This window comes from Eptatretus burgeri, chromosome 6 (assembly GCF_056783735.1).
Source record: "Eptatretus burgeri isolate ZD-2024b chromosome 6, Ebu_testis_v1, whole genome shotgun sequence".
Taxonomy (NCBI): domain Eukaryota; kingdom Metazoa; phylum Chordata; class Myxini; order Myxiniformes; family Myxinidae; genus Eptatretus; species Eptatretus burgeri.
In genome coordinates, this window is record NC_140966.1 from 33,326,981 (window position 1) to 33,340,755 (window position 13,775).

Sequence of the window (13,775 nt, forward strand, 5' to 3'; positions counted from 1 at the left end):
AGCATGTCGCCCTTGTCGACCCAGCCAAGGTTTTCCTTCCACCACTCCACATAAAGCTCGGCTTGATGAAAAGTTTTGTACGGGCAATGGATCTGAATGGGCGTGGGTTTTTATACCTCAAGGAAAAGTTTGGCAACACCTTGTCGGAGGCCAAGATCAAGGCTGGTGTCTTTGTTGGACCGCAAATCCGACAGATTATGAAGGACGAAACTTTTCCGACAACTCTAAACCCCAAAGAGCTGGCAGCGTGGAGGAGCTTCAAAGCTGTGACGGACAACTTCTGGGGAACGAGCGCGCGGACAACTATGAAGAAATAGTGCAGCAGCTGCTGGAGTCCTTCAGGAAACTTGGCTCCAGGATGTCCCTGAAAATCCATTTCCTACACCAGCACCTGAACTTCTTCCCTGACAACTTGGGAGCAGTCTCGGACGAGCACGGCGAGCGATTCCACCAAGAGATTTCACTCATGGAGACGCGTTACCAAGGGCGGCACAACCTGAACATGATGGGCGATTTCTGCTGGTTCCTGCATCGTGAAACTGACACAGAGCAGCACAAACGCAAAGCCAAATGCCTAAAGCATTTTTAATTTCATTCTCGTGGAGTTTTTCTGTAATTTCTATAATTTTGAAGCATTCATGATGAAATAAATGAATAAATGAATTTTTGTAAATTTCATTGAAATCCTGACTTCTAGGCAATGGGAATATTTCTGTTACTGAAAATCCTGACGTGATACAGCAAAACGGTTATGATTTTTGAAATCAGCATACCCAAATTAGTCTAAATCACTTTACACATCTCCAGTAAAAAATTTTTGTTGTTCAGTGTAACCAGCATTCACAAAAGCATGATGCACCCTCTTCCACCAAGAGAGCTCGCTTTTGATGAGGGCGCATCCTATTTCTTGAGAGTGTGAAAGCAGCTTTATGCTCTGCTGCTCGAAATAACTGAATGCATAAAACTTTAAGTGCATGTATGCATTTCCAAAATTAATGACTGGCTTTAATGCAGAAAGATATGCAGTAGAGCAAATGTTATCCCAGAAAATAAAGCAAAGAGGGTCCTCAAAACCACCGAAGTAAAATAAATGGAAGTGAAGGAAAAGGTAAAAGTATTCGAACAAAGACTACTTGAAGCTTGTGATTTGCCAAATGATTCTCACAATGCAAGTTAGAAACAAGAACATACTATATACAATTAATTCCCTCCCGCTTTATTTTTTTTTAACCATGCATCTCACAAACCAAAGGAGGAATTAAAATTTCATCCAACAACCCAATCCTCGTCAATGACCAGTCCTCCAACGGAAAATTAATTTTTATAAAGACTCGTGGTCAGCCTACATGAGTAGAATATCAACGATAATAAATGATCTCAATCAAACGGTGATCGAGATATGCTAACCACTGGTGGAAAATAAGTGAAGTGTCCTTTCATCTTCGAAGCAAGGAAGCTTCTATCTTGCTTTGAAAGAGGGTTGAAGCCCAAAACGTCACTTAACCTGGTGGTTTGCACAACTCTCTCAACATTTGGTGGAGAAAATAAATGAACCTTTCCTTAAACCGACAATAATTTGTCCCATTTTTCTATGACTCAGGCAATCGTCGATCTAGCTTTCTGAACCTACCCTTCTCTTCAGCCCTTCAAGGGGTTGACTCACTGATATCTCAGGTTAACCTTCAGAGGTAATGATTGGCACAAGTTACCCTCTAGTGATCAGGCATAGGAAATCTGCTATCAATTAGTTTGAAGATTGCTCCAAAAAATCAGGAAGAAAATTACGAACCTGTATTTGTGAAGTCGCAAAATTAATATTCAATCAAGTCATAAACATAATGTCGACTTATTTTTCTCCAAAATTTGGGGAATTCATTTTTCTTTACCTTGGTTGGCTTTTAAAATTTCATCATGTTTGGTTGGCTGTGCTTTGCAGCATGAGAACACAAGCATAGAACATTTCAATCCTGGGGAGCCCTCCTGGATTTGCATCACTATTCCAACAGGCATTGCACATTAGCCTGTACATTTACAGGTGCTATATTGGTATGATAACTTCTGATTGATTGGATGACAATGAATCAATGTAAATCAACAATATAGAATGAAGAACTAGTCTTACTGCGGAAAGCTCGAGTGAATCTGCTTCGGCGGACAGGTGTAAAAATGGATGAAATCAACGGAACATTGATTGCGGTTCACTAACCACCATGGGAAGCAAGGAGGTGATGCTTGGGCCGTTAACCCTTTGTCGGAAGATTAACGCCCGAAATGTCAGCTTCTCCTTGCTTCCCATGGCGGTTAGCATACGTCAATTAACGTGCTGTCGATTTCATCCTTTAAGCCAAAAATATGCCTGTGTTATAAGGCCGTTCATTTTTGAGAATCAATCAGTCAATATGATAAAAAGTGACATGACCATTGGATTTGTTTCTTATACCCCTTTCTCATCATCGCTTTCATAAAATACAATTGAATGCACACGCACGCACACGCGTGCACACACGCATTTGTTCATCTTTTTTTCTTTTTTTTTGGTCGGCAAAATGAGTTTGTGATTGTATTTCCTTTTGGAATGAAATTGCAGTCAGGTCGTCCATTGTGATATTCTCTCTGTGAAAGGTCATATGACCCCAATCAAATGATCACAATGAAAGGCTGCTTTTAGCTAGCGAGAAACCAAAACAAATGAACCACTCACTCAACCCTTATGAGGTATTCTGAGTTGCGTATGTACGTGGGGTTTGTAATTTGCTATTAAAGTGCACTTCCGATGAGAAATTAAGGACATCAAAATAAATATAAAAAGTTTCAAATTTGTTAAGGGTAATGAGTCTATTTCTGTACTTATTTTTGGGATGGCTTCACCCCCCCCCCCAAATCCACTTCTTCTCCTCCACCCACCTTTCTTCCTCCCCCACCTCTCCTCCTATCAACCTATCCCCCCCTACCTCCACACACACACACACACACACACACACACACACACACACACACACACACACACACACACACACACACACACACACACACACACACACACACACACACACACTCGTTACTACCTGAAATTCAGACTTCCCAACCCCTGCCCAGACTACCCATTCCCTCTCCCTCCAATATCATGTCACCATTGCATTGCCAATGCCATGTGGGGAAGAATTTTGTGTTGGTGCTTTATGCAGAATTACCTGCGGCAATGCGTCTTTCTCATCTTGGCTAATCAAAGACTGCTGCTGCTGCCACACATCCGTCCTAGACACATCACACACAATAGCATCACAAATACCTCAAGGAGTTTTTATACATTTTTCAATTGTGTAAAAAGAGGAAGACATACCACTTGACCTGAGTATGACATTGAAGTAGTGGAAAAAGAGGACAACAACAGATCGCAGAAACACCATCCCATTAACATGCATTTCACATTATTTATGCTGCAAATCATGATTTAAAAATACAACAAATGGGGAAATGTACATTATTATTATTCAGGAAAGATAGACATAGCATTATGATAGGTATTCAAAAAGAACACGGCATCGAAACTTGTGCCTTCTGAAAGTGAAAGTGACAATACACACAGATTGGAGCTGGACAGGTGACAAATAAGACATGCCCTGCATTTATTAATCACACCTTTGCTGTAAGCTAGTGTTCAATAACATCATTTTGTCATTCTCCTCATAGAGTTTCACTGAACCTGTCGTGTTGATGGTTAGCGTTATGATTTTGACTGGCTGACCCATTTAGCGACGGCAACTATGTGAGTGAAAGGTCACATGATCTAAATTTATTTTCACAAAATGGTGGCGTTTACGGAAGGTACAATCTGATTGGTATACAAGAGGGAAAAATTCCACTGAGAAGGCCGTCAAACCTCAACTGGTCTGGGAAGGACTTAGTGATGGCTTATTGTGCTCATGGGTTGAAGCTGGTTGGCTTACGGGTGAGACAAGCAAGTTGAACTGGCAGTCAATTTCCAGTGGATGTTCGATGTACCCCGAAGAGATGTTTTTGTCGACTAGTTTTGTCTTTGTCTGAAATAAGGCATTACACCAAGCAGCAGAGATAAGTGTGTCTTATGTGGAACACTTTTAAAGGTGTGAGAAACCGTGAGGCACGAGCGTGGATGGATTGGTGACTGCAATGTTGCTGTGAAAGACCAATTACAAAAATCCAGGCCAAGCCACAGAGGGATCTTACGGTGTTATCCAGCTGCAATCACTCCATCTTCACCGATGGTACTTTAGGGTTTTGAGCGGCTTATCTTGTCGCTGTGGAAGCTATTCACCTGTCAATCACACTATGTCTCTGAAAGGACCGTTTAGAAACCCCACCACATCCACTTTCTCAACAATACTCTGGAAGAAGTCCTTTCTCTCAAGCTTCTGGGTCTCACTATCTGCCATGACCTTTCCTGGGAAAGCCACATTTCAAACCTGGCCTCCAAAGCCAGTCGACGACAGGGAATCCTCCGTCGTGCAAAGTTCTTCCTCGGCCCACCTGAGCTCCTGACCACTTACAAAGCTTTCGTTCGCAGCCTGATGGAGTACTGCTCTCCCCTCTGGGCGGGTGCTCCTGCCTGCCACCTTTCTCGGCTTCACGCTGTGGAAACCAAGGAATTTCCAATCATTGGCATCTCCCACAATGAGACTGAGTCTTTGGGCCTCTCACTCTCTCACCGCAGGCTGATCGGTGGTCTTTCTGTCTTCTACTGTCTCCTCTCCAGCCTCGCCCCCCCGCCCCTCCCCCACTCTCTCTGTGATTTGTCCCCACCACATTTCCGCAGGGTGCTCAAGGTCCGCAAACAACCCCCTTCTGGTAGAATTACCAAACTCACGAATCACTGCTCACCTTCACCCTTTCATTCCTCTTTTTCCCCACCTTTGGAATAAACTCCCTCACTCTATTCATTCCCATTCTTCCCTCCAGGCCTTCAAAACAGCTGTTCACCACCACCTCTTATCATCCCCCATCCAAATCCTCGATCTTTTCTACCCCTGATAATCCACCCAAGCCCACCTCCTTCCTGAAAGTCCCTGTAATGTCCATCCTGTATTCCCCATGTTCCCCGCCCCATCCCTTCCACAGATCTCCTAATGTCTCTGTTCCCCACTGTTTTGTCCTTCCCACTCCCGCCCTCTTTTCTCATGCCCCCCTTGCTGTGCGTTGTGTGTTGGCTCTCACACGAGCCTCGACAAGGTATACAAAAATAAAAAAAAATCCTGTCACGCTTTGGATACATTTTAATTGCCTGAGGTGTTACACCAGACAGCAGAGTGGAGGGAGTCTCTTGCAGACTACCCATGGTTGTGGGTTGTGCGTCCCTGCTGTGGATATTTTCTGTGAATTATTTCCCTCAACAATGGATCTGGATGAATGAATGCACATTTGAGGATAGCGCCATTTGTTTTTAAGACCGTGGACAATAATCTATAGAATTTGTGACCTTGTATTTCCTCAATAACTCCTTCACATTAACTGTCCAGAGACTGATAACCATTTCACTGGTTGTGACAACTCCACCCCAAAAGGTGTCTCATTGTTATTCGTTTGTGTTTGCTTAATTAAATTGGTCTTAATTGGTTTTATATCTGTTATTGCTTGTCATTCTTGTTTGATCTATTTGTGCTGGTGATTTGATATATCTGTTTGGAGATCGAAATTGGGGAATATTGAAATTTATGGCTGGTCATATGTGTAAAGTTTTGCCTCGATCTGCTCATTTTTTATGTTTTTATTTTTTGAAGAAGATTTTTCAAAGTTTAAACAATAAAAATAAAAAAAACAATATGGCTGCCAAATCATGTGACTGATGACATCATTAATTTTTTTTCTGTGGACAATTTTATCCCAAGATGACCCTCAAAATATTCATACTGATCAGATGTAGTGTTCTACATGTGCAATTATGTCATAATGAAGGCACCTATGATGCCATTAAAAAAAAATCACTCATTCCCTGAACTGAACCATTCTGAACCTGGAGTTGGCTTAGCGGTCAGGGTGGTGGCTTGAGATCCTCGGGTCCTGAGTTCAAGTCCCCTTTGCCGCTGAATTAACACCAGGAGATTGACTCAGCCTGTCATCCTTCCGAGGTCGGCGAAAATGAGTACCAGAGTGAGCCAAAAAGCTGCACATGAAGAGAAGGGGTTATGACGGATTTATTAAATCTGGAATTGGTGTGGTGCAAGCATGATGGGCCAAATGGCCTCCTCCTGTGCATTGATTCCGTGAAAAATTCCCCCATGAGGAGTACTTGGCTTGTGCCAAGTTTCAATTTTTACCTTGGTGCGGTCTCAGAGATATAGAGGTCCAAAGTTTTTCTATTTTTCCAACAAGGCTGCCACACTATGTGAACTATAACATCATAATCTACACTAATACATGTCAGTGTGTGTGTGTGTGTGTGTGTGTGTGTGTGTGTGTGTGTGTGTGTGTGTGTGTGTGTGTGTGTGTGTGTGTGTGTGTGTGTGTGTGTGTGTGTGTGTGTGTGTGTCCTTCATAACGACAAAACTATAAAACCTTGCAGCCTGAAACTTTGCATGAACACCAAAAAACTCCAAGGAAGTGCAGGAGTGGAAATTGTGTGTTTAGGTTAACTAAAACACCCCTTTTGTGGATAATTAATAGCCTTATTTAATTATATCCTTCTCGGATAGGAGATCCTCGGCCACCTCACTTTCTGGGTTCTTAAGGCGTTTCCTGGGAAACTTTGCTGGGGTCTGAAGCCGCAATGTTTTTTGGCCTGCTCAACCATGCCTTGACTTGGAACAGGCTGCAACAATTTCTTAACGATAAAGCTTTTTTATCCACTTTCCTCACTCATATTATCAAATGCCTGTTCAACATTGCTACGACTCGCTGGGTACTTCGCTTTTGTAAGAACTATAGTTTGCAAATTAGGAGCTTGGAACGATTTCATGCATCATATGACACGATTTTCCACGATCTACTATCAAGGACAAATGAAAGTATATCATCAAAATATTATTTTGGTTTTGAGGATCGGATATCGTCTGGATCAAAGAAGTGTCAAAATATGTTGTGAAATCTGATAATTTAAAGAAATAACGAGTCTTATAACAAAGCCGATATACCGACTTACTTTAAGCAAGCAAGGTTATGTTAACTCCTTCTCCATAAATACACAAGAAAATGTGAAATTTCCAAAGCATTAAACTTATCTTTTTCTACAGTTTGAAGAATTATATTGAGTGAACAAAAAAATGTAGGAACATGCCAAAATGAATGAGCTTCATTGAGCTGTATGATTGAATGCATTCACTGAGAGAACCTTGCACCCTGTACCCCAGAAGAACTACCTATCCATAGCGTCCGCCAGATCTGTGGTTGTACTTTCTGAGGTTTTGTGAGGTGTTCTACAGGGAATCAAAGCAAATCTGGTAACAAATGGACGTTTAAAAAAAAAGTTATTATGTTTGCGCGGACCCCGAATGAATGTACCACGTGCACAAATGAGCAGGCAAGATGGCAGATTATCTGTAATGTTTATTTCAAGGGCGATTGAACTTTCCGATGTCTCCAGAGTTGCTCTGCATTAAGCTGCAACTTTTTTGTGGATAAAGTCATTATATTTCATTAACTGCTACATGCGAGGGGAAGACCGGCTTTAAAGTTAAAGGGATCCTCCATGATATACAGTGATAGCCTGGCCAACCGTTCCTGATCAACCATTTAATTGGAGTGCTTGCATGAGTGCTAAATCCACTTGCTGAAGGGACCACAGTAATCCTTACAGTCGATAGCGGGACCGCGCTGTGTCCTTCTGAGTGGTTCGTGCTCCGTCGCCCTGAGCGAGTGGTTTGTGCTCCGTCGCCCTGAGCGAGTGGTTCGTGCTCCGTCGCCCTGAGCGAGTGGTTCGTGCTCCGTCGCCCTGAGCGAGTGGTTCGTGCTCCGTCGCCCTGAGCGAGTGGTTCGTGCTCCGTCGCCCTGAGCGAGTGGTTCGTGCTCCGTCGCCCTGAGCGAGTGGTTCGTGCTCCGTCGCCCTGAGCGAGTGGTTCGTGCTCCGTCGCCCTGAGCGAGTGGTTCGTGCTCCGTCGCCCTGAGCGAGTGGTTCGTGCTCCGTCGCCCTGAGTGAGTGGTTCGTGCTCCGTCGCCCTGAGCGAGTGGTTCGTGCTCCGTCGCCCTGAGCGAGTGGTTCGTGCTCCGTCGCCCTGAGCGAGTGGTTCGTGCTCCGTCGCCCTGAGCGAGTGGTTCGTGCTCCGTCGCCCTGAGCGAGTGGTTCGTGCTCCGTCGCCCTGAGCGAGTGGTACGTGCTCCGTCGCCCTGAGCGAGTGGTTCGTGCTCCGTAGCCCTGAGCGAGGGGTTCGTGCTCCGTCGCCCTGAGCGAGGGGTTCGTGCTCCGTCGCCCTGAGCGAGTGGCCTGTGCTCCGTAGCCCTGAGCGAGTGGTTCGTGTTCCGTCGCCCTGAATGAGTGGTTCCTGCTCCGTCACCCTGAGGGAGTGGTTCGTGCTGCATCACCCTTTGCGAGTGGTTCGAGCTCCGTCATCCCGAGCGAGTGGTTCGTGCTCAGTCACCCTTTGCATGTGGTTCGTGCTCCATCACCCTGAGTGAGTGGTTCGTGCTCCATAATTCTGAGCGAGTGGTTCGTGCTCCGTCATCCCGAACGAGTGGTTCGTGCTCTGTCACCCTGAGTGAGTGGTTTGTGCTCCGCCCTCTCGAGCGAGTGGTTCGTGTTCCGTCGCCCTGAGCGAGTGGTTCGTGCTCAGTCGCCCTGAGCGAGTGGTTCGTGCTCAGTCGCCCTGAGCGAGTGGTTCGTGCTCAGTCGCCCTGAGCGAGTGGTTCGTGCTCAGTCGCCCTGAGCGAGTGGTTCGTGCTCAGTCGCCCTGAGCGAGTGGTTCGTGCTCAGTCGCCCTGAGCGAGTGGTTCGTGCTCCGTCGCCCTGAGCGAGTGGTTCGTGCTCCGTCGCCCTGAGCGAGTGGTTCGTGCTCCGTCGCCCTGAGCGAGTGGTTCGTGCTCCGTCGCCCTGAGCGAGTGGTTCGTGCTCCGTCGCCCTGAGCGAGTGGTTCGTGCTCCGTCGCCCTGAGCGAGTGGTTCGTGCTCCGTCGCCCTGAGCGAGTGGTTCGTGCTCCGTCGCCCTGAGCGAGTGGTTCGTGCTCCGTCGCCCTGAGCGAGTGGTTCGTGCTCTGTCGCCCTGAGCGAGTGGTTCGTGCTCCGTCGCCCTGAGCGAGTGGTTCGTGCTCCGTCGCCCTGAGCGAGTGGTTCGTGCTCCGTCGCCCTGAGCGAGTGGTTCGTGCTCCGTCGCCCTGAGCTAGTGGTTCGTGCTCCGTCGCCCTGAGCGAGTGGTACGTGCTCCGTCGCCCTGAGCGAGTGGTTCGTGCTCCGTCGCCCTGAGCGAGGGGTTCGTGCTCCGTCGCCCTGAGCGAGTGGCCTGTGCTCCGTAGCCCTGAGCGAGTGGTTCGTGTTCCGTCGCCCTGAATGAGTGGTTCCTGCTCCGTCACCCTGAGGGAGTGGTTCGTGCTGCATCACCCTTTGCGAGTGGTTCGAGCTCCGTCATCCCGAGCGAGTGGTTCGTGCTCAGTCACCCTTTGCATGTGGTTCGTGCTCCGTCACCCTGAGTGAGTGGTTCGTGCTCCATAATTCTGAGCGAGTGGTTCGTGCTCCGTCATCCCGAACGAGTGGTTCGTGCTCTGTCACCCTGAGTGAGTGGTTTGTGCTCCGCCCTCTTGAGCGCGTGGTTCGTGCTCCGTCGCCCTGAGCGAGTGGTTCGTGCTCAGTCGCGCTGAGCGAGTGGTTCGTGCTCAGTCGCCCTGAGCGAGTGGTTCGTGCTCAGTCGCCCTGAGCGAGTGGTTCGTGCTCAGTCGCCCTGAGCGAGTGGTTCGTGCTCAGTCGCCCTGAGCGAGTGGTTCGTGCTCAGTCGCCCTGAGCGAGTGGTTCGTGCTCCGTCGCCCTGAGCGAGTGGTTCGTGCTCCGTCGCCCTGAGCGAGTGGTTCGTGCTCCGTCGCCCTGAGCGAGTGGTTCGTGCTCCGTCGCCCTGAGCGAGTGGTTCGTGCTCCGTCGCCCTGAGCGAGTGGTTCGTGCTCCGTCGCCCTGAGCGAGTGGTACGTGCTCCGTCGCCCTGAGCGAGTGGTTCGTGCTCCGTCGCCCTGAGCGAGTGGTTCGTGCTCCGTAGCCCTGAGCGAGGGGTTCGTGCTCCGTCGCCCTGAGCGAGGGGTTCGTGCTCAGTCGCCCTGAGCAAGTGGCCTGTGCTCCGTAGCCCTGAGCGAGTGGTTCGTGTTCCGTCGCCCTGAGCGAGTGGTTCGTGCTCCGTCACCCTGAATGAGTGGTTCCTGCTCCGTCACCCTGAGGGAGTGGTTCGTGCTGCATCACCCTTTGCGAGTGGTTCGAGCTCCGTCATCCCGAGTGAGTGGTTCGTGCTCAGTCACCCTTTGTATGTGGTTCGTGCTCCGTCACCCTGAGTGAGTGGTTCGTGCTCCATAATTCTGAGCGAGTGGTTCGTGCTCCGTCGCCCTGAGCGAGTGGTTCGTGCTCCGTCGCCCTGAGCGAGTGGTTCGTGCTCCGTCGCCCTGAGCGAGTGGTTCGTGCTCCGTCGCCCTGAGCGAGTGGTTCGTGCTCCGCCCTCTTGAGCGAGTTGTTGTGAAATAACACCGGAGACACTGAAGCCATGTTTCAAAATGTTTTGTGGTCTGACGAAACCAAGATGGAACTTTTTGGCCTAAATGCAAAATGTTATGTTTCGCCAAACCCAACACAGCACATCACCCAAAGACCACCATCCCTATTGTGAAGCATGGTGGTGGCAGCATAAAGTTATGGGGACGTTTCTCATCAGCAGGGACTGGGGCACTTGTCAAGATAGAAGGGAAAATGGCAAGAGCAAAATACAGAAAAATCCTAGAGGAAAACCTGCTGCACTCTGCAAGAAAGCTGAAATTGGGATGAAAGTTCACCTTTCAGCTTGACAACAACCTGAAGCACAAAGCCAAAGCTGCACTGCAGTGGCTAAGGAACAAAAAAGATAAATGTCCTTGAGTTGCCCAGTCGAGCCCCGACCTAAATCCAATTGAAAATCTGTGGCATGACTTGAAGATTGCTGTCCATAAATGTTCGTCATGCAACTTGTCTGAGCTTGAACAGTTTTGTACAGAAAATGGGCAAATATTGCCCAATCAAGGTGTGCAACGTTGGTGGAGTTTGATCCCAACAGACTCACAGCTGTAATTGCTGTCGAAGGTGCTTCGATGAAGTATTAACTCAGGGGGATGGACACTTATCCAACCAAGATATTCTTGTTTTGTATTTTAAATTAATTTTCTGAAATTTGTAGAATTTGTTTTTCACTTGGAGTTTGTGGGTTACGACATGTAAATAAAGGTGGAAAAAGTCTGATTTAATACAATTTAATTCCAGGCTATACGGCAACAAAAGGTGAAAAATTTGAAAGGGGGATGTAGAATTTATATAGGCACTGTATATCGACAGCTTGAAAAAAGCAGTGTCATCTTGAAGATATTTTTTCAATATCTTATTGAGCTGATAATATCGAGATATCACCCAGCCCTGGAAAGAACACAGGCCTCTGGAATATCACCCAGCCCTCTCAGGTTGGAAGATAAAGTTGATAAAAAAAAAACAATATTTTCATTCACAAACTTAAAAAAATTAGACACTTCATGGAATTGCCAGATAATGTTTCAGATTTCACAAAGCATAAGAGGCTTTTCATTGCTTATTGAAGTGTGCCCCTTTAACTCTCCACCATTAAAGAAGGTAATCAAGCACTGCTCTTTCACAAAAATTGTGCTGGTAATCATGCTGTGATTAGCTACAGAAAGTAAGGAAACTCGGGAAATTTGGGGAAATGATCCTTGACCTCTCAGAGATTCAAGCTGAACAATGAGATTTTAGATATGCTGCAAAACATTAGGGTTGACATGTCAGAAAGGCTACAGCATGAAAATGCAACTTTATCAATGATGTGTTCATTGTTCACTCACTATAAAAAGAGGTAAAACCAGAGAGAATAACATTAATTCATGGACATGGTATACTTGACTTCACATAAATCTTGGAAAAGTAAACTTTTTCAAAAAAAAAAAAAAAAGCCTCAATGAAAATTAATAAAATGCTACGCATTTTCAGTTCTTCATTTTCGTGTGCAACATGCAATCCCTACCATATTTTCAGGGTCATGACAGCAGATCAACATTGAACGTACTCCCAATTTAATCCTTGAAACCAGAATGAAACGTCTCGTGGGATTCATCACGAGTGATTGCACTTAAATAGTTTTAACAATAGACAAGACATCACCAAAGGGATTAACTGCATTTCAAAAGCTACTGCAGTGTGTTTTCACCACAACTTGCAGACTTGGTCCTTATACTTATTGCTCGTTGCAATAAGTCAATGCTGCAGCATTGTGTCGCATGAAAGAAGCCTGACGGACTGCATCAAATGTGGCACCTCCCCCCACCGCAATGCCGCACATCAAGGGTCGTGGCGTACCGTGCCTTGTCAAACACACTTTGGTGCACAAATTAAAATGCTCCCTTCCTCATCCCATCACATTTGACACCGAGGTATATTTACTGGGAATGTTTTTAAAAGGGTGGGAAATATTTCTGCTAAATTCAGGACTGAGGTAAGTGAAGGCTTGTGGGGACAAAGGATGATCATTATGTAAGTGGTATACAAAATGTAACAACAGATTATTGATGAATTTCAACATTTGACTTTTGGAACAACATCACATCCAGAAGGAACACCTGGGCTAGACAGATCAAAAGTGAGTAAACATACATCTCAACTATCTTTAAGGAGCAATGCAGACACAAAAAAAATGAAATAAACACACACACACACACACACACACACACACACACACACACACACACACACACACACACACACACACACACACACACACACACACACACACACACACACACACACACACACACACACACACACACACTAAAGTTAAATTTTTGAATCAAGTCGACATCACAAAGTTATGACGAACATTTGGCTATAACCAACCTGTGTTCTGGTTGCTCCTCATTATGTACTTGACTGATCATGAGACTTTCACCTGGAAGTTCCATCTCCAAAGTGCAATGCTCTCTATCCGCAGAATATTCTTGGATCATCACAGGGCTCTCTTGGTTCTGATGAATTAAACAGGAGTATTTGTATTATTGTGCAGCAAGTCATACAGATGAGAAAACAAAGAAAAAGAGGTGTAATGTAAAAAAATACTATTCCAGAAAAAAAACAAAAATAACGAAATGATGAGAGCTTAAGAAATTATCATACCATGGACATTCCATCTGGTCCAAAGATGGAGAGGAGCTGATCAGGAGAACTGTTGTCGTTGGCATTCATGAAACTCTTCTCGGTAGCACCTACAGAATCGCTCTTATTAACCTCGAGTCTCAGGGCTACCAGAAATAAGTTCAAACCAAAACTATAAATTAGAATTTGACACGAATGCGTCTATGGATATGCCTCCACTGTTACATTACATCAATGAAAGGTCACATGAAATGTTAATGTCCACATGGGAGAGTGCGAGAGAAAAGAGAGATGAGTAGAAGAGACATCAGATGCTTGCAACTCATTATGGTCTGCAAAATGCTTCAAAGGACACATAATCGTGGATCCTTTTAAGCCCAAAATTTAATCACATCTTTCTATTACAGCCTATACTTGTGCCAAGTTTGGTTGAAAAACCTTTGACAATGGTTCACAAGTTATCGCGACAACAAAGATTTTCAGTTAAAGGTCACATGACCTTAGACCTTTGA

At 46.0% G+C, this 13,775-nt stretch overlaps 1 protein-coding gene across 7 annotated transcripts in view; it reads right to left on the reverse strand.

Annotated features, from left to right (window-relative positions):
* PPFIBP1 (PPFIB scaffold protein 1) overlaps positions 1-13,775 on the reverse strand; it is a 262,577-nt gene that overhangs the window by 51,517 nt on the left and 197,285 nt on the right. For all 7 annotated transcript variants that reach the window (XM_085884524.1, XM_085884523.1, XM_085884522.1 and 4 more), the window contains 3 exons: positions 13,285-13,373; positions 13,009-13,136; positions 3,192-3,255 (listed from right to left, as the gene is read on the reverse strand). In XM_085884524.1, the coding sequence (XP_085740650.1) occupies positions 3,192-3,255; positions 13,009-13,136; positions 13,285-13,373 (281 nt within the window). The remainder of the gene's footprint in view (positions 1-3,191; positions 3,256-13,008; positions 13,137-13,284; positions 13,374-13,775) is intronic.